The sequence below is a fragment of the Corylus avellana genome, chromosome 5 (assembly GCF_965113065.1).
Source record: "Corylus avellana chromosome 5, dhCorAvel1.hap1.2, whole genome shotgun sequence".
Classification (NCBI taxonomy): domain Eukaryota; kingdom Viridiplantae; phylum Streptophyta; class Magnoliopsida; order Fagales; family Betulaceae; genus Corylus; species Corylus avellana.
The window spans coordinates 16466487-16493375 of NC_142494.1; the positions used below are offsets into that span (position 1 = coordinate 16466487).

The following is a 26889-nucleotide window of genomic DNA, read 5'->3' on the forward strand; positions in this document are numbered from 1 at the left end:
AACGAACAATAAGATAGGATAATTATTTGGCTAATTCCAGGATGTCAAGGCCTCCCAAAAGTCTAATGAAATTTGCTAATCAAGATCTTTTTTTTTTTTTTTTTTTTTTGGTTCCCCACGTCTTACTTCTAAATAAACCTATTACGATTCAAAAACAAAACCCCCCCAAAATCAGGCTCAATCGTAACAAACTCATCCAACCTGTTAATTTCATATTTTTGAATTCAACTTCAACGGCCCAAAGATTCCACCCATGCATTTTTCCCTCCAAAGCCACGTGCCCCATTTGGTCCATCCGAACAAGTCATAAAGAGAAATGTTAGGATTTAATAAGTTCTTTATATTTGGCTCATATTTTTTTACGAAGTTAATAGATTGATCATTAGATTTATGGAGTCCACCATTGACTTCGCAAATCTAATGATTAATTTATAAAATGAGATGGGCCAAATATAAAGAAAATATTATCTCATAATCTACTGGTCATTCCAGCAAAGGACATATAATTCATATATAAGATTCTTGCCTCTCCTCAGCCGTCCGATCTTGCCTTTCAATAGCAGCCGTTCTTTAGTTATTTCTTCGTATTAATTGGCAAAAAAGTCATGTCCTTTTGCTTCAGTTATTCATTCCAATTTGTCAATTTGAACAATCCCTTCCAAAATAATATTATATTTTTGGAATCAAAGGGTTGCCTTAGCCTCGTTAACAGTAAGGTTAAGAGAAGGGCCCTTTTCTTGTCTTGTCCATGTGTGAATGGTATTTTCATATCCCACTCGTTATCATAAATTCTTATTTAATAGTCGCATCAAATTTGAGTTTGAGCAAGTTTGGTGGTGGTGGTGGTGTTCACTGTTGGGGGCTTTGGATGAGGCTTCAAAAGAGCTAAGCAATTTGCTTTGTGCTTCTTATATGTTCTTGTGGCCTGTTTTGCCATCGTTGTCATGGATTTTCCACCCTAGAATTATAGTCATACATAAAAACCAGAAGTAGCAATTTAGGTTATAGATATGGGTGATGATTTGGGTTCATGGGTAGGGTTTGTGTCATGTTGAGTCGTGGTATACAACTATATAAGTCAATTCAAACACAATCCATTTCATTAATTATGTTAAAGCTCTCAACTCTTCATTTAACTAAAGAAGTGACACGACAACGCTGACAATAATGAAGCTCTTATTCAAATTGGAATGAATAACTAAGCAGTTATAGATGAGCCTATAATATCCATTACAAATATTGACTTATCTAAAGCTAGGGTTGAAAAAAAAAAAGAAAAAAAAAAGAAGAAGCCTATATAAATGCTAACAAAACAATAAAGTAGATAATGGCCAACTCTATATGGATTGTCACCGGTCTCCTCTACACCTTCCAATATCTTTTACTGTTGTGCGTGCTCTCCACGTGCCACCCTGATTCGCATGTTACACATGCCGCTTCCATCTCTGCTTTGTTTTGAGCTGAGCGCTTGCTTGTCGCCTTCCTCGATGCTCATACAATGGCTTTCCATAAATTAATTTACACTTTTGGGCTATGGAGTTTTGCAGATCTTCTTGTAGACTTTTTTGAGGTGTCCTCCTAACGCTGGGTTGGTTACTCCCGAGAATTGATCTTATCCAACCTCAATCAGTATCATCTTTGCTATGTGTGGGTTGGTTACTCCCGAGAATTGATCTTATCCAACCTCAATCAGTATCATCTTTGCTATGTGGATCTCCTTCCTGTGTGCTGCAGCAACACTTTCTACGTGGAGGTTTAGGTAGGATTCAGGGACCCTAAGAGGTTCGAGTCCATTTCCTTGTCTCATGGCTTAGTCGTTTATGTTACGGAAAGAGTTAAGGAACCTTATGAGGTTTATGCCATTTCCCGAGCCATAAATTGCCTTATTGTTGAGTTGCCCAGCCTTGTCATTCAACAGGCACACTTTTCCCCCTTTTAGCTGTAATAGCACTGATTTAGTTGTTTTGGGCTTATTGTTGAGTTGCTCAGGCATTTTTTTTTTTTTTTTTTGAATTTCAGTTTGATGTTTTTCCCCCTTCCCTTTCCCTATATAATACCTAGAAAAAGAAAAAAGAAAATAAAATAACAGGGACTTGCATGAAAGCTACTTAACCATTTTTGCTGATTGGAGTCATTTGGTGGACAGGCTACTAGAAGAGAGAATTTAAGCGAGGATGAAAATTCTATCTAGTTGTAACAAGGTATGGTGTTGCTATTTCTGGAATTTAATTTTATTCTCGTTACCCAAGTACGAAGAAAATGGTTTTGTATAGTTTAAGTCCCATCTCATTTTCTTCTATTTATTTGTACATGCAAAAAAGAATTAACCGAATAATTGACAGTCTCAGGTTGAGGCATGAATCCACTAACTAAATTAGCTTCTTATACTATTATTTTTTCCTCTCACTCTCTCTCTCTCTTTTTATTTTTTTATTTTTTTTTAATAAAAAAGCGTGGTTTTTTTTTTTTTTTTTTTAAAAAAAAACAATTTAAAACATTTTTAATGAAAACATGATTTTTAAAAATATAGTTAGCATTTGATAAAATTGTGGTTCGGTTTTTAAAATTAGGTTTATGCTTCGCATACAATTTGAAAACATATTTTTCTATGTTTTCAAATCACCAATTTTTTTCAAACACTCCCAAACATGATTCTTTTCACGTTTTTGTTTTAAAATGTACTTTTAACTATGGAAATTGCAATTGCTAAGTAGTTTTCTCTCTAGTTTTCTAGGGGAGAAGTGAAAAGTTTTCCAAGTCTTTGTTGACGTTGGAGGAGTGATTGGGTTCTTTGCTTTGCGGTGAATTGGAAGAGGGTATGATGGCTGACAATCTGACCAATAAGTGGCAAGATTTTAATCTTTCGGAGGGTGAGAGTGCAGAAGTATTTGTCCAACCACAAGCTTTTGCAGAGGTTGTAACAAGAGGAAATTGTTGCTTGGTGGGTAAACTCATCTCTGACAGGATCATTGGTAAAGACACTGTAAGATCTAAACTAGTGCAACTATGGAGACCTACGGGGTCGATATCTTTTAAGGTGATAGGGGAGAATCTTTTTTTGGCTGATTTTGAGCATTCATGGGACAAGATTCGGGTGTTGGAGGGCCGTCCGTGGGTGTTTGAGGGTAGTTTGTTTTCCTTGGAAGAGTTTGATGGACTGACACCTCCTCTGGAGATCTCGTTTGATAAGGCGGCTTTCTGAGTACGAATGTTTAATCTTCCGCTAGGATGTATGGGTCAAGAGGTGGGCTATCAAATTGGCTCTACAATGGGGACGGTTGAAGAAGTTGAAACTGATGACGAAGGTATTGGCTAGGGAAAGTATTTACGTGTAAGAGTGAAAATAGATCTATCTAAGCCTATATCTCGAGGTCGGCGGCTCACTCTGTTAGGGAACACGGTCTGGATTCCTTTTCAATACGAAAGGCTTCCTCATTTTTGATTTCACTGCGGAATGTTTCGCCATGGAGAAGTAGGGTGCAGGGGTATTAAGGAGGCGAAGCCTGAATTTGGTCTTTGGCTAAGGGTCTCGCCGTCTGTCTGGGGGAAGGAGAAGGGGCGGCAGTGGTTTGGTAAGCGTCCATGGGATCACCGGACTTCCCCATCATCACCAGAGGGAGCTAGTAGTCCAAGTCAGACGGGGGGCCTGCAGAATGGTTTGCCGTCTACGATGGAGGCTGGTGCCGGTGGGGGAAATGTAGTAGTTAGCCGAGAGATTCAAAGTGCAGCAGTTGAGCGAGAAGGTCGGAGAGAAGGGCCCTGTCCGTTCTCACAAACTTCTTCTAGTGGCGCGGGAGTTGTGGACACGTCAAAGGAGAATTCTGAACTGCAAACCAACCATTTATTCGGTGTCACAAAGGGCATGGCATGTCATGTAGATAAGGTGGCTACGTGCTCAAGGGGTATTTTGCATGGGGGAGTTGGTGCATGCTATGCTAGTGCGCTGCAGATACAAGGAGGTTCCAGCTGTAATGCAAATAATAAAGGTGTGGGGGGTATATGTGTCTCGTGTAGGTTGCTTCATGAAGGAGATTGTGAATGTTATCTTACCCCTGTATTATCGGAAGGGTTTAAATTGCATTTGGAGACTCCTACTGAGAGGACTCCACCTTTAGTGGAGAAGGTTGATAAGGGGGCCTATTTTGAACAAGGGTGCTGATTTTTTAGGTGGGGTCAAGAATAATTGCAGTATGATGGGCAAGTCAGCAACGGAGGGACATATGGTAGAAGCGGGTAATGCTAATTCTTTACCCTCTCAGGATGGGTGCTCGTCACCTCTGCGGCCAAAACATGGGACATGGAAGAAAAAAGCAAGGGGAATTTCACAAGACAACCTAGTGCAGAGTCTTTCTACATAGGTTACTGGGCGAAGAAAAGCAGAGGATTTGGTTAGATCAGAAGTTATACCTATGCGTAGCAAGAAAGGAAGATTGAATGCTGAGTGTGTTACGAGTATTGAGAAATCTGTCGCGGAGGCTGTCGTCCAGCCCCGCCAATCTCGATGAGTATCCTCAGTTAGAACTGCCGGGGGCTTGGGAACCACCGAACAGTTCGGGACCTTTGCCGAATAGTAAAGGAGAAGAAACCCTTTTTGGATTTCTTAATGGAAACTAAATTATTGTCAAAGCGATTGGAAATGGTTCGTGTTAAAACAGGTTTTGGAAATGTTTTTGGGGTGGACTGTGTTGGACGTAGTGGAGGACTGGCATTGTTATGGAATGACTATCTCTCGGTGGAAATACAAAATTTTAGCCGCCGTCACATTAATGCTATTGTTGATACTGGGTCAAATGGCCAAGTATGGAAATTTACCGGCTTTTATGGCAATCCTAAGGCCTGGAAGCGACATGAGGGGTGGAGTCTTCTTCGCCATCTTAACTCGATTACACCGACAGCTTGGCTTTGTCTGGGGGATTTTAACGAGATTTTGGTTGATTCTGAAAAGTTTGGTGTAGCTGTGCGACCTCGATGGCAAATAAAAATTTTTCGTGATACGGTGGACTTCTATCAACTCTTAGATCTGGGTTTTTCTGGGCCAAAATTCACTTGGTGTAATCGCCAAGATGGAAACCAATTTACAAAAGAGAGATTAGACAGAGCTATGGCTAATACATTATGGTGTGATTTATTCTCGGCACAGCAGTGACAATTTTGGCTGCTCGAAGTTCGGACCATGCACCTCTCCTTCTTTCGTTGCAGTCTTTAAACCATGCACGTAGGGGCACTCAGAGGCGGTTTTTCTATGAGGCGGGTTGGCAGAAAAATGGGCAGTTGAGAGATGTTATTTGCAAAGTTTGGAGAGCTAAGGTTGCACAGAATGATGTTTGGGGTGCTGTTCGGAAAAAATTAGAGATGAGCAAGAAAGCACTACTTACATGGACACGTAGGCAATCCAATGGTATAGAAGATTCTTTGCAACAAAAGTCCAATGCAATCCAAGTCTTGCAAGATCAGGAGGGTGTGTTGGATTTGGACTCTATAAGGGGACTTCAAGATGAGGTGGACAAAATTTTGGAAGGGGAAGATTTAAAATGGCGCTAGAGGTCTAAGGAGCTTTGGTTGCAAATGGGGGATAAGAACACAAAATTTCATCATGCTAGTGCTACTCAACGAAGGAGGAAAAATGTAATAACAAATGTTTTGGATATGGAAGGAAGGAATTTCACGTCACCAGCAAGTATTGAGGAGGCATTCATTGGGTATTTCCAAAATATTTTCACTTCATCAGAACCTACGTATACTTGTATGGAGGATAGTTGTGCACATGTGACCAGGCGGGTCTCATCTGAAATGAATGAGTATCTACTGGGTGACTTCACTTCGAAGGAGGTGCTTATGGCTCTTCATCAAATGGCTCCTCTTAAATCTCCAGGGCCGGATGGTTTTCCTGTGTGTTTTTTCCAAGATAACTGGGATGGAGTGGGAAAGGAGGTATGTGCAGCACACTACATTTTTTTAATACTGGTTTTTTGGATGCACATGTGAATGTCACACATATAGCTCTTATTTCTAAATGGAGTAACCCCACCAAGGTTTCCGATTTTCGCCCAATTAGTCTATGCAATGTTTTCCATAAGATTTTAGCTAAAGTCTTGGCTAATAGGCTGAAAATTATTCTTACTAGAATAATATCCAAAAATCAAAGTGCTTTCATTCCGGGGCGTTTGATTTCGGATAATATTCTTGTTGCTTATGAGACTTTACACACTATGCATGCTCGTATGTGGGGGAAAGTGGGTTATATGGCTCACAAACTCGACATGAGTAAAGCTTATGATAGGGTTGAGTGGGGGTTTTTAGACCAAGTAATGCAGAAAATGGGGTTTGCAAGACGGTGGATTGATTTAATCATGAAATGCATAACCACGGTTCAGTATTCGGTGATTGTTAATGGGAACCCGGTGGGGGCCATTTATCCATCTCGAGGGATACGTCAGGGGGATCCTCTTTCCCCCTACTTATTTCTCCTTTGTGCAGAGGCCCTTAGTTCTCAACTTCAGCATGCGTCAGTTACTAGTGTCTTAACTGGAGTACCTACGTCTCGAGGGGGCCCTCAGATAAATCATTTGTTTTTTGCAGATGATAGTCTACTGCTCTGTAGAGCATGCCCGGAGGATTGGGGGATTTTGACTGACTTGTTGGGAAAATATGAGAAGGGATCGGGTCAGCGCCTGAATAGGGAGAAAACCTCGATTTTTTTCAGTCGAAATACAAGCCAGGAAGTTAGGAGGGGTATTCTTCATTTATCAGGGATTCCGGCTACTCAAAGGTATGATAAATACCTTGGGCTTCCAGCACTTGTAGGAAAGTCTCGCATTCGAGAATTTCAAAATATTATTGATAGAGTACGGATGAGAGTGTCGGATTGGAAAGTCGAATTTTTGTCACAGGCTAGTAAGGAGATTTTGATTAAAGCTGTGGTGCAAGCCATTCCAACTTATAGCATGAGTATATTCTTGCTTCCGACAACTTTGTGTAGGGAGTTAAATTCGATTATGCAAAAATTTTGGTGGGGACACAAGGAAAATGATAAGAAGATTCACTGGATGAGTTGGGTGAAAATGGGGTTCTCAAAAGACCAAGGTGTTATGGGTTTTCGAGATCTTGTGGCTTTCAATAAAGCATTATTGGCTAAACAGTGGTGGCGGTTGGTGCAGGAACCAGGTAGTTTGGTGGGACAAATTTTGAAAGCGAAATATTACCCAAGGGGATCTCTGGAAAATGCCAAGCTGGGTAGTCGCCCTTCATTTGCCTGGAGAAGTCTTTTGGAGGCCAGGGAACTTTTTCTTGATGGGTTATGTTGGCGAATTGGAGATGGTAAAACTGTTCGTATTTGGGAGGATAAATGGTTGCCATGTCCTTCTTCCTTCAAGGTACAATCTCCTTGTAGGGAGTTGGCAGAGGATGCAACTGTAAGTGAACTTACGGATCCATACACGGGTGAGTGGAATAGGGATACCATTGGGCGAATTTTCTGGGCTGAGGAAGCGGAAGAAATTAGAAATTTGCCATTTAGTAAATACAATTTTCTAGATAAATTGGTTTGGAGAGCTACTAAAACAGGGGCCTTTACGGTTCGCAGTGCTTATCATTTAGAGAAAGAAAGGCAATTGTTGCAATATGGGGAGGCTTCTCAGCAAACCAAAGATCACAGTTTATGGAAAGTATTGTGGAGTTTGAAAGTGCCAAACTCGACTAAGGTTTTTTTATGGCGGGCTTTTCACAATATTCTTCCAACTAAAGACAATTTAGTTCGGAAGAGTATTATTAAGGAGGCTACTTGTATTTTCTGTTTTCAATCTTCTGAAACTGTTGGGCATATCCTTTGGGATTGCCCATCAGCAAGGGATGTCTGGGGAGCTTCTTGCAGAAGATCACTGCAAAAATCTAATATGCATGGTGGGTCTTTTATGGACCTATTTGGAAAAATTGTTACACGTTGCTGCAGTGAGGATGTTCGGCTTGTTGCTGTTTTGGCCAAGAAAATATGGATGAGGCGGAATGTAGTTGTGCATGGAGGGGAATTTTTGTCATCCGAATAAACTGGTACAAGAGGCAGAAGCTATGTTAGTTTTATTTTCTGGTGAACCTTGTCTCCAGGGAAGGAATCTGCATGGAGTTGAGGAACCTCTTAGCTGGAAACCACCTTCTTTTGGGTACTATAAAGTAAATTGGGATGTGGCTCTTGATGATAAAAATAAACTCTTGGGGGTTGGTATTATTGTAAGGGATTTCAAAGGTCTACCACATGCAGCACAGAGCAAGACTTATTTTTGTTCTCACCCTCCAGTGATGGCAAAAGCTATGGGGGCATTACGGGCTGTGGAGTTATGTCGAAACTTGGGTTTCCAAGATGTTGTTATGGAAGGCGATTCATTGATTGTGGTTCAGAGTATTCCAAATCCAGCTGCTGATTGGAGTGCTCATGGACAGATAATTGCTGACGTTAGGATGGTCCTTCAATCGCGTAGAAGTTGGATGATTGGGCATGTTAAACGAGATGCGAACCAAGCGGCACATGGACTTGCCAAATATGCAGTTAGAAATCAAGTGGACAGGGTTTGGTTAGATGAAGTTCCAAATTGTATTTCTGCAATTGTTGATGTAGAGCTTTCAACTCTTTCTATTTAGAGTGTTGTATAGCTCTAGATGTTATTGTTCTCTGATGAAATGAAGTGTTATTTTCTCAAAAAAAAAAAAAAAAAACTATGGAAATTGCATGCCAAACAAACTCAATCTGGAGTGAAGCATTATAAAGTTTACTGGATTTTGCACTTCTTGTCAATTAAGTTTGAAGCAGTTAATTTAAGAGCGAAAACTTGTATTTAAGTGTTTCCTTCTAAAGATGTGAAATAGTATTCTTTTTTTTTTTCTTTTCTTTTTTTTTTTTTTTCTTTCTGAATTATCTTTCACCTTCAATCTTTAGTATTTGATTATTCACACGATGTCAAAATAATCCTAGTTCTGCTCAACATCATAATGGTTGGAATGGACTGTGTAATGCCCAAACCCACAACAGGCATGCTAATATATATATAATTTCACATGTATTTGCCAAGAAAATTCTAACAGGATAACTTATATATTTATGAGGGTTCGATAATTTTTGATCTTTTTTTAATTTATGAGTATTATACAAGAAAACTGTTGATTCCATATACCATGGAAGAGAAATTTCAGAGAGAATTATTTAAAGATTGGCAGGATTTTTAAATTAAATTTTATACAAATCTATGAACTACAAAGTATTAGAAATTTGGCTTTTTAAGATGCATAAATAAGTCCGGTTTCCTTCATAACATATTATACAGAGGATCTTCCTCACCTTGAGGATTCTCAAGAGCCATGATGTGTTTCTTGAATGAAGCTGCAGCTTCTTCCCTTTCCTCCAGTTGCCCCAGTTTGTGATATACGATGGACATCAAATAGAAAGCCTCAGCCGCCAATTCGTGATACTGTAGACAACAAAGCATTGTCATCTCATCTTTGAGAATACAGTAGACAATAAAAAGAGAACAAAAACAACCCACCAATCCATACAAAATAAAACTTTGGCGCACACACAAAGCAGACATTGGATGCGCTAGTAGACGATTTAACTAGGCAACATTTGACATCCTAGTATGCACCGAGATTAGAGGACTTGTGGATTTCGGATTTGGTTTAGGTGCTGTTAAAAAAAAGAAACTACAAGAGATGTATTTTTTTAACGGTCCAAATTTAATTCCTCTTTCTCATGGATCTTTTTTTTTCACCACCTAAGCCAAATCCATGGATTTGAACCGGTTGTAAGTTAAAACGACAATTCACCTCAACTCATACCTATGGGTAACATACATAATTGAGAAGAGTCGCATTGGATTTATCCAATGATTGATTGGGACTACCATGTCAACATTGGAGGATAGTTGTAAGATAAAAATGTGGTATAAGCATTACTCAATTCATAAACACTAGATAGGATGGAATTTTAGGAAGATGATGCTTGAAGATTTCACTAATTACATGGTAAGAGATCATGACTTAGTTTTAGACTTCAATACCATGCTGTCTTACAGAATTTGAAGATAAAATACAACACATAAATTTGGCTCGCAAATGCAGAGATAGCTCACATTCTCACTCATAAGATTAGACATTACCTCCAATACTTGAAGCTCAACAGAAGCTTGTCTCAAAGGATCTAGCACCACCTCAGAATTCTCAGCAACTGGTGAGAAAATCGAACAGAATTGTAAGGTGCTAATAATACTTACAAATATAGTTTACTTGACTAAAAAAATAAAAAACAAAATAAGGGAAAACATAAAATAGGCATCCATAATGAACTCAAAATGACACCACACTAACAGTATCCACTCAAAATAGGCATTATGTTGTGTACACATTCATATGGGTCGGAAACAAAAATAGCATCCTCATCACCAAATTATAAATAATTTTCTTTGCAATGCCAAAATAGAGCCTTGGCAGAAATTGCTAGTATTGTCCCTTAGCATGCTTTAGCTGTATAACTAACATTGTAGACTATTAAACTGAAGATCCCACACAAATTCATTCAGCACTATAAGTTGGAGAAATCATCAACAGACATGTATCTTGGAATATGTTTCAGCTGTCACCATCCGCAATAGTTAAAAAGTTTATTAGCAAATACAAAAAGATAAGTGCAGACAAAACCAGATAGCAGAGTAACAATCCACAAAATATTATTTTGAGAAGCCCCAGAACATAAACAGGCAACAAATATTTCATGTGCATATATAATGTTCGTCAAACCAAGATTCTTTGGTACTTCCACAGCCCAGAAAACCTGAACCAGAGATGTTGTCAGCAAGTTAACCTAACATGTCAATTTGGTTGGGCGAGGTGAGGAAAAAAAAAAGCATTCACTATATTCTGGTCCCATAAATTTCAATAAGTCAAGATTTCAACAGCAAGAGTCTAGTACCAGATAGAACAGATTCACCATTGACCTAACCAGAACGTGGTATGCACATTCTTTTCTTTTCTTTTTTCCTTGTTTAATAAGTGAATCAATCTGATTAAAACCACAAAGGAGTTCAACCCAAATACACGGAGTATTCAATACAAACACCCACCTATGGAGAAGAACACATCCAGAAATTCTAGTAAGTTAGAAAAGCAAGCATAGTTGATAGTAGTCATCCACCCATAAAGCGTTTTGAACATTATATCTTTTAACTCTACCACCATTCTCTCACAATCTTTTAAGTTAATGGAATTGCATTCTCCCCGGAATACAACCTCACACAATAGGGAGCTATCCTCCACCACTTCTAACTTACCGTGACTACAAAACTGGCCTCTCCAAGTAGCCAATAACTCCACCACCCGAAAAAGCATTACCTACTCTATCCCAAAAAGACAAATCTCATAGGCGCTGCTGTCCAAACAAGAAAAGCCACTCTCGTAGGCGCCTTATTTCTCCAAATGCTCTTCCAAGGGAAAGCAAGGCTAGCAGGGGCTAAGTGCATGATAAAAAGATTTGACCTTGAATGTCCACCTTTTAGACGGGAGCAAACATCTCCTATCCCCGCCACCTTGATTCAACATGATAGAGTCCAAGAGATTGAAGAAACAGGTGATCACCTCCATCTCCCAATCATCACAAATCTTATGAAAGTAAAATTCCACTGGCTAGTGTCATTCAAAAACAAGAAGTGGTTTGCTACCAACGCATTGAAACAGGCAATACTAAACAATATTGGGAAAGCTTCCTTCAAGGTCTTATTTCCACATCATGCCAAAACCGAATTCTATACCCATCTTTTACCTTAAATCTAGAGGAACACCCCCCCCCCCCCCCCCCCCCCCCCCCCCCCAAAAAAAAAAAAAAAAAAACAAAATTGCTAAATTTTCTATTAGGCAACGAGAGCACCCTACAACCAAGAATACTGACCAAGCATCAACCATCTTCTACGTCGCCAATAGGGACAATCTCATATTTAGCCAGATTAATTTTCAACCCCAATACAGCTTCAAAACTCGACACTGCAAATTAGATCAATATTAGACTCACAAAAAATCAGCGTGTCATCCGCGAATAAGAGATGAGACAAAGAAGCACATTGTTATTCCTGGATCCTACCGAAAAGCCTGAACAAAGCCCTCTATCCACAATGGAATATGCCACATTTTTACTGAACAAATCCTGAAATATTTTTGATAAGTAATAATGCATTAAAGAGCGCAGAGGGGCGCAACCCAAATACACATCAAGTATACAAGAGAGCGACTAAGTAGAAGAGAAAGAAGAAGAGAACATAAAAAGAAAATCAGGGAAATTGATCTCTAGGGGAGCAAGCCATCCTGCAGTCCACATAAAGAGCATATACAAAAAGAAATGAGCAATGTCCTCAAGATTTCTCGACAAATCCTCAAAGCATCTAGCATTCCTTTCCTTCCATAAGCACCATAAGACACAGGGGAGCCATCTTCCACACCACTGCGCTTTGGGATTTACCACCCGACCACCAACTAGCTAACATCTCCTTGACGCTTCTAGGCATAACCCAACACATGTTGAAACGCGAGAAGATAACATCCCACAAAAAGCGCGCAATCCCACAATGAAGAAAGAGATGATCCACAGACTCCCCATCCGATTCACACATACAACATCGATTAATCACAACGATGCCCCTCTTCCTAACATTATCCAAGGTAAGGGACTTCCCAAGGGCGGTCGACCAAGCAAAAAAAACCACTCTCAAAGGAACCTTAGTGCGCCAAATACTTTTCCAGGGGAAATGGATGGGCTCTTTAAGGACAAGCTTCCTATAAAAGGAGCGAACCTCAAACTTCCCTTTTCTAGAGGGGATCCACCACATCCGATCCTCCCCTTCCCCCCGCAACGAGAGCAAATACAAGAGCGAGAGAAGGGAGGCTAAAGCCGTCTCCTCCCAATCATGAATTCTTCGAATAAAAGTAACATTCCAATGAACCATACCATTTATACTCTCCTTGATGTCCGCAATGGAGGCAGCCTTGTTGCTAGCTATATTGAACAAGCCAGGAAAAGCTTCCTTGAGGGGCATTTCACCGCACCAAAGATCCTACCAAAAATTGACTTTCAGCCCCAAGCCAAGATCCAATCTAAAGTGACATTGAAACAATCTCCAACCCCTGCAAATGTGTTTCCATAGCCCCACCCCGTGCGAACCACGAGGAACTTTAGAGCGCCAACCACCCCGAAACACCCCATACTTAGCCACTAAAATCCTTCTCCACCAAGCCTCTTCCTCGTTAGCAAATCTCCACAACCATTTTCCCAAAAGAGCTTGATTAAAAAACCGCAAACTCCGGATCCCTAAACCGCCCTCCGAAATCGGACTACACACCTCGTTCCAGCTGGCCAAGTGGATCTTGGGCTCATCGTTGAGCCACCTGAAATATATTCCAGAAACGGTCCTTCCATCAAGTGGATCTTGGGCTCATCGTTGGCTCATCGTTGAGCCACCTCAACCCTAAACAAATCCTGAAATATATTTCAGAAACCCTTCTCTATGAAAAGAGGTGGTGGCCTTAGCAACTTGCCCTTACATATACATTTGGATAGCAAACACCATCATCACTGGTATTTTGAAAATATATTAAACTACAGTATAGTATATACTAACACCAAACTTATTATGTAAATCTTAATATATGTTATGTAGGAAATATCATTTTGGTAACTGAACTAAACATCCTATATCTAACTAAATTAATCAACATTGTAACTTTACAGACAACATGTTGACAATTTAAACTAGTATCCATTCAGCCTTATTCATGTCCATTTGTTTCTATTTTCTAAAATATATTGCTATCAACTAAGGCCTTCACATAGATTATCAACAACTTCAAATCTCACGATACTCCCTCCACCCTTCCTCTCGGAGTCTGGACAGCCTTAACACAGTCATCGTCAATGCACCCTTATTTTCAACGGTCTTTCCATCAAAGTGCATCACATACTGCCATCAACACGGCCGTCTCCTCGGCTTTTTGGTCAAGGAATTATGAGATCAGACATGTTTGGATCTATTTCCCATTTTTATTTTAGTTTTAATTTCTTGCACTATAACAACTGCTTTGGGGTGTTCGTTGGAGTCCCCCACCCCCTCCAATTATAGTTTTATTTTCTTTTAATGTTATGATTAACTTGCTCAAGAAAAAAAAAACGTTAACAGTTTACCATAATTCATGAAAAAGGGGAAAAGTGCTGATACTTTGGATATTTTAAATGAAAACATAAAGACCTAAAATACCTGAAAAGCTTGGATCAGACAGGTAGCATTTTGCTTCTGCAATATAAGCTCGAGCACGAAGCTCCAAACCTCCATGACCAAGAATCATAGGAAAAGCCCCGTGTACAAGGCTTAGAGCTCTTTTTGCATGGTTTGATCCAAGTGAAAGCCACAACTCAGCCAATGTAAGAGTGGCTGATGCTTTGAGAAGATCTAAATTAAATGACTGGCAAAACGAGAGGCTTGCTAATGCATACGGTAGACCTAAAACAGCATTTCCTGATCGCTGAAAAAAAACAAAATGAAGTTTTAGCCTTAAAGCACTTGAATATATATAGAATTAGAAGAGAAAACGCAAAGAAAAATATAAGGTTGACAAATAACTCCAAAGCCACATGGCTTAGAGGAGAGAAGTAAAGATGGTGATTAATCAATTTAGTTAAAATCTGTTATCGCAATATAAATTTTATTCAATAAAATAGAAACAGTGGACCACGACACCAATAGTCATGAACATAAGGATTTTAACCAATATGGAAAAAAGCACCTGTGGATCTTATTTATGATAAGGTTATACTTCCACAGAAATTATGTTGGTAGGAGGGTCTCATTGACAAACATTAAGTGGCCTCCTCTTGGTGCAGGTTTTCTTTTTCCTGTTATATCTTCCACTCTCGCCTGAGTACAGGCGCGTGGGTGGCGCGTGTTCACTGTTTGGGGGTCTAGATTGTTAGTTGGTTTGGCTAGCGTTATGGCTACGTCGAGAAAGTGGATTGTGGAGTCCAAAACTTTTGAGTTACTAATTAAGAGTGGGGCTTCAGGGGTGAGGTTGTTTGAAAGAAGCAACAGGAAACAAAAATCCATCTTTCTGCAGAAGGATGAGGTGCTATGGATGGCACGCATTATAGAGGACCTAGTGGCAGTGGATTCTTCTGAGGTTTTTTGGGACCAATCCAGAGCAGGGTATCCACGGATAATCGCACAGAAATGTGCCAACAGACATGGGAGGTTCTTGACAGTAGAAGAATATGATGGTAGGCATAGGAGGAGCTCGATCATTGTACCAGAAGGGCGTTATGGCCAAGGTTGGACACGTCTCATCTCGGAGATACGGATGGCTAAGTCTTCCCTGTGTGGGTCTAAGGAAGTCAGGGAAGTTAATAAGAATTTTGTCAATGGTGGAAGAAGAAGGAGCTATGTGGAAGTTTTGGGGTCTTCGTTGCAGCCGACAGAGGAATGTTTCAATGACTTCGTTGAGCCAATAGCCAGGGTGCCAAGGTGGTTGAAGGAGGTTTCCACCGAAAAGGATAAGCAAGTTCAGCTCTCAACTATTCTGGAGGGCGTGCACAAGCCCTCAATTCCGGCGAGGTCAGTCAATGACGGTAGGGAGGGTCCGGTAAAGAACCAGTCTCTTGGGGGGGAGGGAACGTGTAACCCAAAGGTAGGGGAACCATCGGGTGTTCACAGCGGAGCTCCGGCGAGCAAGTTTCCGTCTCCGGCAAGCAGGTCGATTTCCACGACGCGGCTGACAACTTCGATTTGTGGTGCTGATCACGTGAAGGGATGGGAGGGAGTAGGTAGCCACGACGTGCAGACATGGTTTCGTGTAAAAGAGGATCTAATAAATGCTAAGGATTCGTTGAGTAGATTGAGAGGCGAGTTGGACGTGGGTCTTGACAGAATAGAACGTGCGATCAGGGAAGTGGAGGGCTTGAGCGCTTTCTCCAGGCCTGGTGGGTATTGTCATCATGGGCTAGCTGGAGGGGACAAACACAAGAAAGGAATGGCCCAGCCCAAGAAGGCTGTTAGGGGAAGGCCCAAGCATGGAAGGGGTGTTCAGCCGATTAAGATGTACTTCAGGAAGAAGGGAGCTCGGCCCGTGGGGAAAGAGGAGGCTTCGGTCAGTGGAACGAAGACGACTGGTGTGCCGGTCAGTTCGCCGGGAGACCCAATCGCTCCGGTGGGCATCGCCGGCAATCCCGCAAGCCCCGATGGTAGGTCGATGCACTGCGACAGGGAGGCCCACGTCAGTCCTGTTCTGCAGATCACTTCTACGGCTCCGGCAGAGGCGCCGACAGAGGTTGTCACGTCCAGCGAGGGGGCGGCGAGGAACAATCCGGCAGGGGATGGCGTTCCGGGAGATGATTTGATGGTGGGTTCCATGGTTAAGGCTACGGCGATTTTGGACTTAAGTGTTCAAGCTCCGGGCTCCCTGGTTGGTGTGTCGGACTGCTCGATGGGAGGTCCTTATGCTCCGGCGGGTGTCACCGGTAACCCTGGTTGTCCCGATGGTCGACTGTTGTCTTACGATAGGGAGGCCCATGTTGATTCTGTCCTGCAGTTAGCCTTCTCATCTCCGGCAGAGGTGGCGGAAAGGGGAGTTTTGCCCAGTGAGGGGGCGGTGAGGAAAATTCTGGCAAGGGATGGCGCTTTGGGAGCTGATTCGATGATGGGTTCTTTGAACAAGGCTACGGCGACGAAGGATTCCCCAGGTAAGCCGCAGAGTTCTCAACCCAGAATTGCTGACCAAGGAGTTCTGAAGGGAGATTCGAGCATATCTGGTCCAGGAATTCTGGGCAAGCGGCCTCGTAAGGGGGTACATCTGGAATTTTCTGGGTCTACTGCTGGAGACAGTGAGGAGGCCGGGAGGGGAAGTTTTTTGGGGAGCTACCCTGGTGAACAGCCTAGGGATGCTTCTGTGCTGGGCATTCTGGGTAAGGAGCCGGGGCTTTGCATAACACAGCAGGATAATTTGGAGGGAATTTCTAAAGCAGTGGAGGATTTAATTTCCCAGGAATCCTTTGTGCCAGAATCTGTTCAGGAGGAGCAGTTGGAGGTGCAGGAGAGGACTTTTATCATTGAGGCATGCAAAGAAGTTGGCCTATCTTGTGAAGGAGAGGAAGGTAAGCTTGAAGAGACCATAGGGATTCTAATGGCTGACAACAAGGACAAAGAAATGGAGAGGGGAGTGTGCACTCCTGTAATCAAAAAAGGTAAGAGGGAGCTCATTAACTTGCAGTCCTCTGTTAATTTCTTGGAGTCTTCGTCACGGGACAGGAATAAGGGGAGGGTCAGTCGTGTGAAATCATGAAGCTTAAAATTCTGTCATGGAATGTAAGAGGATTGAATGAGAGGGAAAAGAGGTTGAGGGTTAGGAATTTACTTAGAAGTTGGAAGGCAGATGTTGTTTGTTTCCAAGAGACGAAGATGGAATTTATTTCGTATAGCTTAGTGAGGAATTTATGGGGATGTCCGTACGTGGATTGGTGCTCCGTTCCTTCCAGTGGGGCGTCGGGGGGCATTCTTCTCATGTGGGATAAGAGGGCTGTTGAGATGATAGACGTAGCGTTGGGTGGTTATGTGGCGGCTTGTTCCTTCAAGAATGTTGAGGATGGCTTTGTGTGGGCTTTTGCGGGGGTGTATGGACCCAACAGAGTCATTGCTAGGCGCTTTCTATGGGAGGAGTTGGCAGGGATCATGAGCTGTTGGGACGTGCCGTGGTGTATCGGCGGGGATTTCAATGTCACCCTTCATCCTAGTGAAAGGTCGAGGGGTGTTCATTCGCGGTCGGCAATGAGGGATTTTGGTGATTTCTTATCGGATCAGGGTCTCATGGATCTCCCCTTAGTGGGGGGAATTTCTACTTGGTCTAATAACAACTCTTGGTCTAGGATTGACCGCTTTCTTGTCTCCCCGGAGTGGGAAGCCCGCCATCCGGATTTGCGTCAGAAGAAGTTGCTACGGGCCTGCTCCGATCATGCCCCTATTATATTGGACTGTAATTCTCATGCGGGAGGTAAAAGGCCTTTCAAATTCGAGAACATGTGGCTCAAAGAGGAGGGTTTTGTGGACAAAGTGCGCAGTTGGTGGGATTCGTATCATTTCCAGGGCACTCCGAGCTTCATTATTTCCAAGAAGTTGCAAGCACTAAAGGGGGACATTAGGAGATGGAATGCTCAAGAGTTCGGCAATGTGGGGGCTAGTATTAAGGCTCGTATGGAAGATATCAAAGCTTTGGATAGGATGGAGGAAGAGAGAGGTTTATCCACGGAGGAGATCGAGAAGAGAAGGGTGCTTGCTAGGGAGTTAGAAGCTTCCCTCCTTCAAGAAGAAATCAGCTGGAGGCAAAAATCTAGAATCCGTTGGTTGAAAGAGGGTGACAAGTGTACCAAATTCTTCCATCGGATTGCTAATGCCAATAGAAGACAGAACTATATTGAGTCTCTGATCATTCATGGCACTGCTATCGCTGATCAAGAGGCTATTAGTAGTCACATTACTCGATTTTATAAGACGCTCTTCACAGAGACTCTTAGTTGGAGACCGAGATTGGATAATCTTCATCTCGATATGTTGGAAGGGGAAGAGTCTTCTAGTCTGGAAGTTCCTTTTGAGGAAAGGGAGGTATGGGAGGTGGTCAAAAAGATGGATAGGGATAAGGCTCCAGGCCCGGATGGTTTTTCTATGGCTTTCTTTCAGGACTGCTGGGAGGTGATCAAAAAGGACATCATGGCTGTTTTTGTGGAGTTCTATGATCGAGGCAAGTTCGAAAAAAGTCTCAATGCTACATTCATTGCTCTTATTCCGAAATCGCATGGGGCATCCGATTTGAAGGACTTCCGTCCTATTAGCCTTGTGGGGGGGATTTATAAGATTATTGCGAAGGTGTTAGCCAATAGAATGAAGGGAGTCATAAACCGGGTCATCTCCAATCCGCAAAATGCGTTCGTCAAAGGAAGACAGATTTTGGATTCGGTGCTTATTGCCAATGAATGCCTGGACAGCCGGCTTAGATCTGGGGACCCCGGCCTCTTGTGTAAGTTGGATATGGAGAAGGCTTACGATCACTTGAATTGGAAGTTTCTTCTCTACCTTTTAAAAAGGTGCGGTTTTGGTGAGAAATGGTGCTCTTGGATTGAACATTGTATCTCGTCGGTGAGGTTCTCGGTGTTGATCAATGGTTCACCTTCCGGTTTCTTTGGGAGTTCGCGTGGGGTTAGACAAGGCGACCCTCTTTCGCCTTTCTTGTTCATCATGGCCATGGAGGCTTTCAGTAGGATGATTAATGTCTCTATCAGTAGGGGTTTCATCAATGGTTTCAATGTGGGTGCCGGGGAGCATGGGCGGGTTTCTGTCTCCCATCTTCTCTTTGCTGATGATACGTTGGTGTTTTGTGGGGCATCACCTGAAAATGTCAGATTTATTAAAGCTATCATTATTGGTTTCGAGGCGATCTCGGGGTTAAAAGTTAATCGGGCCAAGTCTGTTTTGGTTCCAATCGGAGATTCGGTGGAGACGGTTGAGTTGGCTGGTGTTTTGGGTTGTGGTACTAGTTCTTTGCCCTTGAAGTACCTGGGTCTTCCGCTAGGGGCGTCCTTCAAGCAGTTGGCTATTTGGGATGACATGTTGGAGAAAATTGCTCGAAGGTTGGCCCCTTGGAAGCGTTCTTATTTGTCCAAGGGGGCAAGGCTCACTCTCATCAAGAGCACTCTATCCAATCTCCCCACCTATCTTTTGTCTCTTTTTCCCATTCCTATTTCCGTGGCGAATCGGATTGAGAAGATTCAACGGGATTTTTTATGGGGGGGGTTCAAGGATGAGACTAAGTTCCATTTGGTAAGCTGGCATGAGGTGTGTTCTCCAATTGCTGAGGGAGGGCTAGGGATTCGGAGTTTGCATCTTTTCAATCAAGCTCTCTTGGGGAAATGGTTATGGAGATTTGCAAATGAGGAAGAAGCTTGGTGGAGAAGTATTTTGGTGGCTAAGTATGGGGTGGTTTGGGGGGGTTGGCGCACTAAAGTTCCTCGTGGAACGCATGGGATGGGGTTATGGAAACACATTTGTGGAGTTTGGAGGTTGTTTCGGGGTCACTTCAGATTAGATCCTGGTGTGGGAGGGAAGGTCAAATTTTGGGAGGATTGGTGGTGTGGTGAGACGTCTCTCAAGGATGCCTTCCCGGGTCTTTTTTAATATTGCCTGCAATAAGGACGCCTCCATTGCGGATATCCGAGAGTGTGTAAACGGGATGGTTCACTGGAATGTTACTTTCATCCGCAGTATTCATGATTGGGAGGAGATGGCCTTAGCCTCTTTCTTCTCGCTCTTGTACTCGTCTTTGATTAGGGGGGAAGGGGAGGACCGGATGTGGTGGATTCACTCAAGTAAAGGGAAGTTTGAGGTTCGCTCTTTCTATAGGATGCTTGCCATTAAGGTTCCTAATCACTTTCCGTGGAAAAGCATTTGGCGTACCAAGGCTCCTTTGAGAGTAGCGTTTTTTGCATGGGCCGCTGCCCTTGGGAAACCTCTCACGTTGGACAATGTTCGGAAGAGAGGCATCGTTGTGATTAATCGATGTTGTATGTGTGAGGCGGATGGGGAGTCCGTGGATCATCTCTTTCTTCATTGTGTAGTCGCACGGAAGTTGTGGGATGTTATCTTTTCTCGCTTTAGCATGTGTTGGGTTATGCCTAGAAGTGTAAAAGAGATGTTCGCTAGTTGGTGGGCGGGTGGGAGAACGAGTAGTGCGGTGGTTTGGAAGATGGCTCCCCTTTGTCTCCTTTGGTGCCTCTAGAAGGAAAGGAATGCGAGATGCTTCGAAGATGCGTCGAGGAATCTAGAGGACCTTATTCTTTTCTTTTTGTACACCTTATTCACTTGGACTTCAGGCTGGCTTGCTCCTTCAGTGATCAACTTTTCTGATTTTCTCCTTATGTTCTCTTCTTCTTTCTCCCCTACTTAGTCGCTCTCTTGTATACTTCCTGTGTACTTGGGTTGCGCCCCTTTGCGCTCTTTTAATGCATTATTACTTATCAAAAAAAATTTATTATAATAGAATCTACATTTTATTTTAGGGGTTAGGTCTACAATACAGTGAAGTAATTGGTTGTGCTTTTATTCTTTTGCACGTGTGAAAGTGAGAACACCTTGAAACCAAAAAAAAAAAAAAAAAAAAAGACATTACTTTTAATACATCTTAATGACCGATCATATGGTCAAATGTGCTATACCTTGTGGATTTCAGCAAGCAAAAGAAGAACTGTGGCATTCTCAACCTGCAGATTAAATTGGTAACACATGCAAAAGAGGGAGTGTGCTACCGCTGCTGCCTGCAAATAATATTGTATTAAAACAGATAAGCAAACTTAGGAAACACAAACAAGTAATTAAACCCCATGCCTCTATCAAATAACTACATTCAATTTCATGATTATTCATCTTGATGCCGGTCTATGCAATCATCAAACCAAGCACTAATTTGCCAAAACAATAGCTTGTCTCGGCTCCTCTTGACAACTTTTCTTTTATAACGAGGAATTCCTTCAAAGCAGGGCCACTTCGTGTACCCACTCTATTAGGAATCCTTAAACCCGTATAAAGCACTCCTTGCACACAGATCGGGTAATACTCCGGTTTCGCCAGGGGGCTGACCTCAAGAAATTATTTGCACCCAAGAGGATTTAAAACCTCTTGACAACTTAATTGACTAATACCCATAAACTCCCACCAGTATCTCCATATGTTTTAATATTATTTTTAATACGTACCACAAACTATCATACATAGAAATACTTGCATTCTACTACTTAGTACATATGCCAAGGATATTACTAATTTTTATTTTACAATATATATAACATCTACTGGATTGATGTTTAGAATCTGTGCAGGTACGGACATTCATTCCTCATCTATAACACAAGCTACAGCAAAAATTATTACAGATTGCAAGATATACAGAAGCTCACCTACACAATTGGCATATGGAGCAAACTAGCTTAAGCAAATAAGTGAGGTATATTGAAATATCAAACCTCACTGAATTGGTTTGCAGCAAGCAATGTACGAACATGGCGAAGGCTTGCTTCTGTCTTCAGCTCCATATCCACACCAGGGACAGATGATGCTAGAACTCCAAGTTCATCACATACTTTCTGCGCCAGCTTCAGATGCCCTCTGTATAATAGTGCAATATTGAATTTATATCAAAGTCATGATCAATGTGGACAGCATGTACACAGCATATAAATTAGAAATCATGAAAACTATGCAGAGAGTAAACTTACCGATGTAAAGTATGCTCATGGAGCAGTTGCAACTTTAGTAGCAAGATTCGTGATCTGGATAGAGACAAAAACTTCTCCTCTGCTATTTTAAGAGCAGCAAATGCCTCTAGAAATATAGAGAAAAATAAAACACAAAAGTAAATCAAGGATGAAAGGCACTTATGTGTGCATGTGTGGCTGCACAAGAGAGAGTTGCTACTCACAAAACAAAATGATATGGTAACCCATACAGTTGAATAATATCATAAAACTTAACAAGAAATTTTGAGCAAGCATAACAATTAAGGAAAGTAGATGGTCTGAAAAAAAAAAATCGATATGGTTAAAATGTTCATCAAATAATTAAATTCACATCTTCCAATCAGTTTAAACTTTTAGGATAAGTCGTGATTTAAAGAATATCATTCCCACATACTCTAGCATAGCAACAGCTCATCATCTATTAACAAGGTCCAACATACAGAGAAAAAAAAAAAAAAAAAAAAAAAAAGATTAATAAACTTTATGGGGCCAACCCCTTTCCACAAATGGAGGTGTGTAAAAAAACAAAAAAGATTGATTCCAACAATTTTTTTTTTTTTTTTTTTTTTTTTTATAATAGTGGAATAAACATGAGAAACGCTCGAGGAGGAAAACAAAACAAACTACCGTTCTATAGTTCAACAACTCTCAAAAATCCAAAATAAAGTTGAGAAAACTAATTAGCCACCAATATTAAAAATTAGGGGTAATTTCACCGAAAACTCTCAAACTTCCACCCGATTTGACAAACTCCTCCAAACTTCAAAATATCTTAATTTAGTCCCCTGAACTTTCAATTGCAATCAATTTGAACCCCTCCATCAGATTTTAAACGTTAAATGACATTTATACCCCTAACTTTTTTTATAAAATTCCAACTTTACCCTTAATTCCAAAACGTTTTTTTATTTAAAACAAAAAACAAAAATCAATGATATTTTGGTCTTTTTTGGCATTTCTAACGGCTAAATTTGACAGAGGGGTTCAAATTGAGAGCAATTGAAAGTTCATGGGACTAAATTGAAAGATTTTAAAATTTAGGAGGGATTTGTCAAATTGAGTGAAAATTCAGGAGTCTTCAGTGAAGTTACCCCTAAAAATTATAAGCGAACTCTTAAACTAAGACTTTCACTAGTTAGTTAAACTTCAAGGCCATCAAATACATCCAATCCAAGATAAGTCAAGACATGATATATTTATTTCCCAATGGAAATTTGCCCTCAATCTTCTCAAGGAAACAGGAATGCTCAGGTGTAAAACCATAGATAATCCAGTGGCAATGAATGTTGAATTTGGTGAAAGTAGTGAGAGTCCAAATATTGCCTATGATGTTAGCATGGTAAGTCAGTTTTGTATTCACCACGAGTCTCATATTGAGGCAGTGTACTGGATTCTTCGTTACTTAAAATCCTCACCTAGGAAGGGTTTGTTGTTTCCCGACAATAGCACTTCAAAATAGACGCTTACACATGCATATTGGGCTCGATCAGTTACAAATCGATAGTCTACACCAGGATATTGTACATTCGTGGGAGGTAATTTTGTTACTTCGCGTAGTAAAAAACAGCTTGTGTTTTCTAAAACCAGTGCAGAAGCAGAATTCAGAGCCAACACCAGTGGAGTGTGTGAAATGCTATGGTTGAAGATACTATTAAAAGAACTTGGGTATGATTCTAACCATTCCATGTGGCTGTATTGTGATAATAAAGCTGCAAATCACATTGATGACAATCCAATCCAATATGACCAAACCAAGCATGTTGACATTAACAAGCATTTTATTAATTTTAAAAAAAAAAAATTGTGGGTCTAATCTACTGGCCCTAAATGAAAACAAGAAAACAATTTGCAAATACTCTAACAAAAGAAGTGTCAAGTAAGTGTCAAGTAATGTCTTCCATACCATCTTAAACAAGCTGGGCATGTGGGATCTCTTTGCCTGAGCTTGAGGGAGAGTGCTAATGTGTTATTTTATAGTTATGTTATTATTATAATATTGGGTGGTATTTATGTACTTGTACTATGTGAAGATATTATTACACTAACCCTAATTGTTAGTGTTCTCTTTCCAGATAAGCTATCCTCTCTCTCACTCTCTCTCCTTGTTATACTATTTCACCTTGCCTATTAATAATTTTTTTTTATTGGTAAGTTATACACATACCTAGTGGGACTTGAACCCACGACCTCAATCTTGCAACAAAAGGAAGTACCATTTGAGCTAAACCCAAAGCTCACAACCAGCACTCCAAAATCACGAAAATGCCCTAACTCTACAAAAGTAAATCCACAAGAAAAAATAATATTATTGATCTAATTAACTATCATGGACACTTGTTCTTAGACCAAAAAGGCTTCTCGTTTGGTTTTGCCTTACTGTTCCTCAAAGATGTTTCTTCTCTAGCCATGCAATGCGTTCAGCATAAGGTACTTTCACCTGCCAAATGTTCCAATGAAAACTAGTACCCAATCCCCCTTGGAACATATAATAGTGAGCTTTAACCTCAAATTTATGACTCTTTGATAGTGACCAAGCCATCTTATCTTCTAAAATGACATGAAGAAACCAATGACTCTTAACTGTCCATCCTGCACCACCCACTTTGGATGCCAGTTGAGTTACCAAAGGTATACACAATGACACTTAACTCCCAATCCTACACCACCCACCATGGGTGCCAGTCATTTTACCATGGGACCATACACAAATAGCAAGAGTCGCATCTTCTACATGTACTGTTCCAAGGAAGAAAGATGATGGGTAATTTCTGATGAAAGGGATGAATAGTGGATGAATGTGGAAATGAGAGTGGAAATGTTATAGATAATAAACTCCAATTAGGGCTCGAGACAAACCACAAGTGAATCCAATTGGGGCTGGATACAAACCACGAAGACATACGTCTAATTCATTCTCTGATTTCTTCATTAATAAAATGGTCTATAAAATAGACTACAATTGATAACATGATAACACCTAAAAGATAACATATCAAATATTCAAATAAACCTAATCCTAAATAATTGAAATCCTATTTTAACTCAACTATTAATCTAATCTAATCCTAACATTCTAATCCTAATTAGTTGGAATATCAACCTTATATGATCCCTATCAAAAGAATACTGAAGCAAAGGACTAGAGGATTGGAAATTGTGAAAGTTCATGCCGGTTAGCCACACTTTTCTCATCTCTCTTCTCTCTCATCCACCCACGCCTGAGGGCAGGCGTGTGGGTGGCGCGTGTGACCTGTTTGGGTGTCTAGCGTGTTAGCTGGTTGGTTAGTGTTATCGCTGAATCGAGGAAGTGGTCAGTGGAGTCCAAGAAGTTTGAGTTACTGATTAAAAGCTCAGGGGTGAGGATCTTTGAAAGAAGCAGTAGGATACAGAAAACCATTTTCTTGAAGAAGGATGAGTTGTTGTGGTTGGGGCGCATTGTGAAGGACTTGGTGGCAGTGGAAACTACAGAGGTTTTTTGGGACCAATCCAGGGCAGGGTTTCCTCGGATTATTGCACAAAAATGCTCCAACAGGAATGGACGTTTTCTGACGGTAGAGGAATATGATGGAAGGCAAAGAAGAGGATCGATTATTATACCAGAAGGGCGAGTTGGTCAAGGTTGGGAACGTTTCATCTCGGAGGTGAGTTTGGCTAAGTCGGCACTGTGCGAGGTCAGGGAGGTCACGGTAGATAAGAAGAGGTTTGAGGGGGTGGGAAGGAGGAGTTTCGCGGAGGTGCTGGGGTCGTCGTTGCAACCGGCAGATGACTGTTTTGATGCTTATTCAGAGCCGATAGCCAAGGCTGCTGCAGAGAAGGAAAAACAATACCATGCTCCCACGGTTCAGGGGGTGGGTACGTACAAGGAGAGGATTCAGGTGAGGAATGATGGCGGTTGCATGGAGGAACTGAAGAGAAACCAATTCTCTGGCAAGGAAGGAATGTGCAACCTGAAGGCAGGGGGGTCTCGGGGTGTTGTTAACAGGTTGCCGGCGAGCAGAAATCAGTTTCCGGCGAGCAGGTTGAATGCCTCGGCAATGATGGCAGCTTCGGAAGTTGGAGATGATCACGTGAAGGGATGGGAGGGGGTAGGTAGGCTCGAGGCGCAGGCCTGGTTTCGTGTAAAATCTGAACTCATTAATGCAAAGGAGTCGTTGAACAGGTTGAGGGGAGAGATTGACGTGGGTCTAGAGAGGTTTGATTTCTTAATAAAAAATATGGAGGAAAGGAGTGGGTACACAAGGTCTGGTGGGGCGTGCGTGTGCGGTATGGCAGGAGGGGGCTCTCTCAAGCAAGGGGAGGCCCAGCCCAAGAAGATTAACGTGGAGGTTAGGGAGGTGGAGGGGGTGGATGGGTCTAAGGGGAAAGAACAATGGCCCAAGAGAAAGTTTAAGGGAAAGAAGAAGGTGGTGGCTGTGTATAGGCGTAGGAAGTTGGGCCTCGGTCTTGGTCAGTCCAGCCCAAGCACGTCTGGTCCAGAAGGGGCTAGACCCAAGGGAGCGCCGGAGGTGTTTAACAAGATCGACTTGCAGGAGGGATGCCGAAGGTCTCCG

At 41.7% G+C, this 26889-nt stretch overlaps 1 protein-coding gene and 1 long non-coding RNA gene across 2 annotated transcripts in view; one reads left to right on the forward strand and one right to left on the reverse strand.

Moving 5' to 3' along the window:
* The first annotated feature begins 1335 nt into the window (after window positions 1-1335).
* LOC132182602 (uncharacterized) lies at window positions 1336-22058 on the forward strand. Its single transcript, XR_009440316.2, has 3 exons — window positions 1336-1759; window positions 2147-2201; window positions 21923-22058. It is a non-coding gene; the product is annotated as an uncharacterized LOC132182602 (long non-coding RNA).
* The window catches only part of LOC132182601 (anaphase-promoting complex subunit), a 38542-nt gene continuing 20616 nt past the window's right edge, over window positions 8964-26889 (reverse strand). Inside the window, exons 15-20 of the mRNA XM_059595891.2 lie at window positions 22319-22424; window positions 22067-22208; window positions 21263-21361; window positions 14277-14541; window positions 10143-10210; window positions 8964-9455 (exon numbers count right to left, since the gene is read on the reverse strand). Of these exons, the coding sequence (XP_059451874.2) occupies window positions 9294-9455; window positions 10143-10210; window positions 14277-14541; window positions 21263-21361; window positions 22067-22208; window positions 22319-22424 (842 nt within the window). The 3' untranslated portion in view covers window positions 8964-9293. The remainder of the gene's footprint in view (window positions 9456-10142; window positions 10211-14276; window positions 14542-21262; window positions 21362-22066; window positions 22209-22318; window positions 22425-26889) is intronic.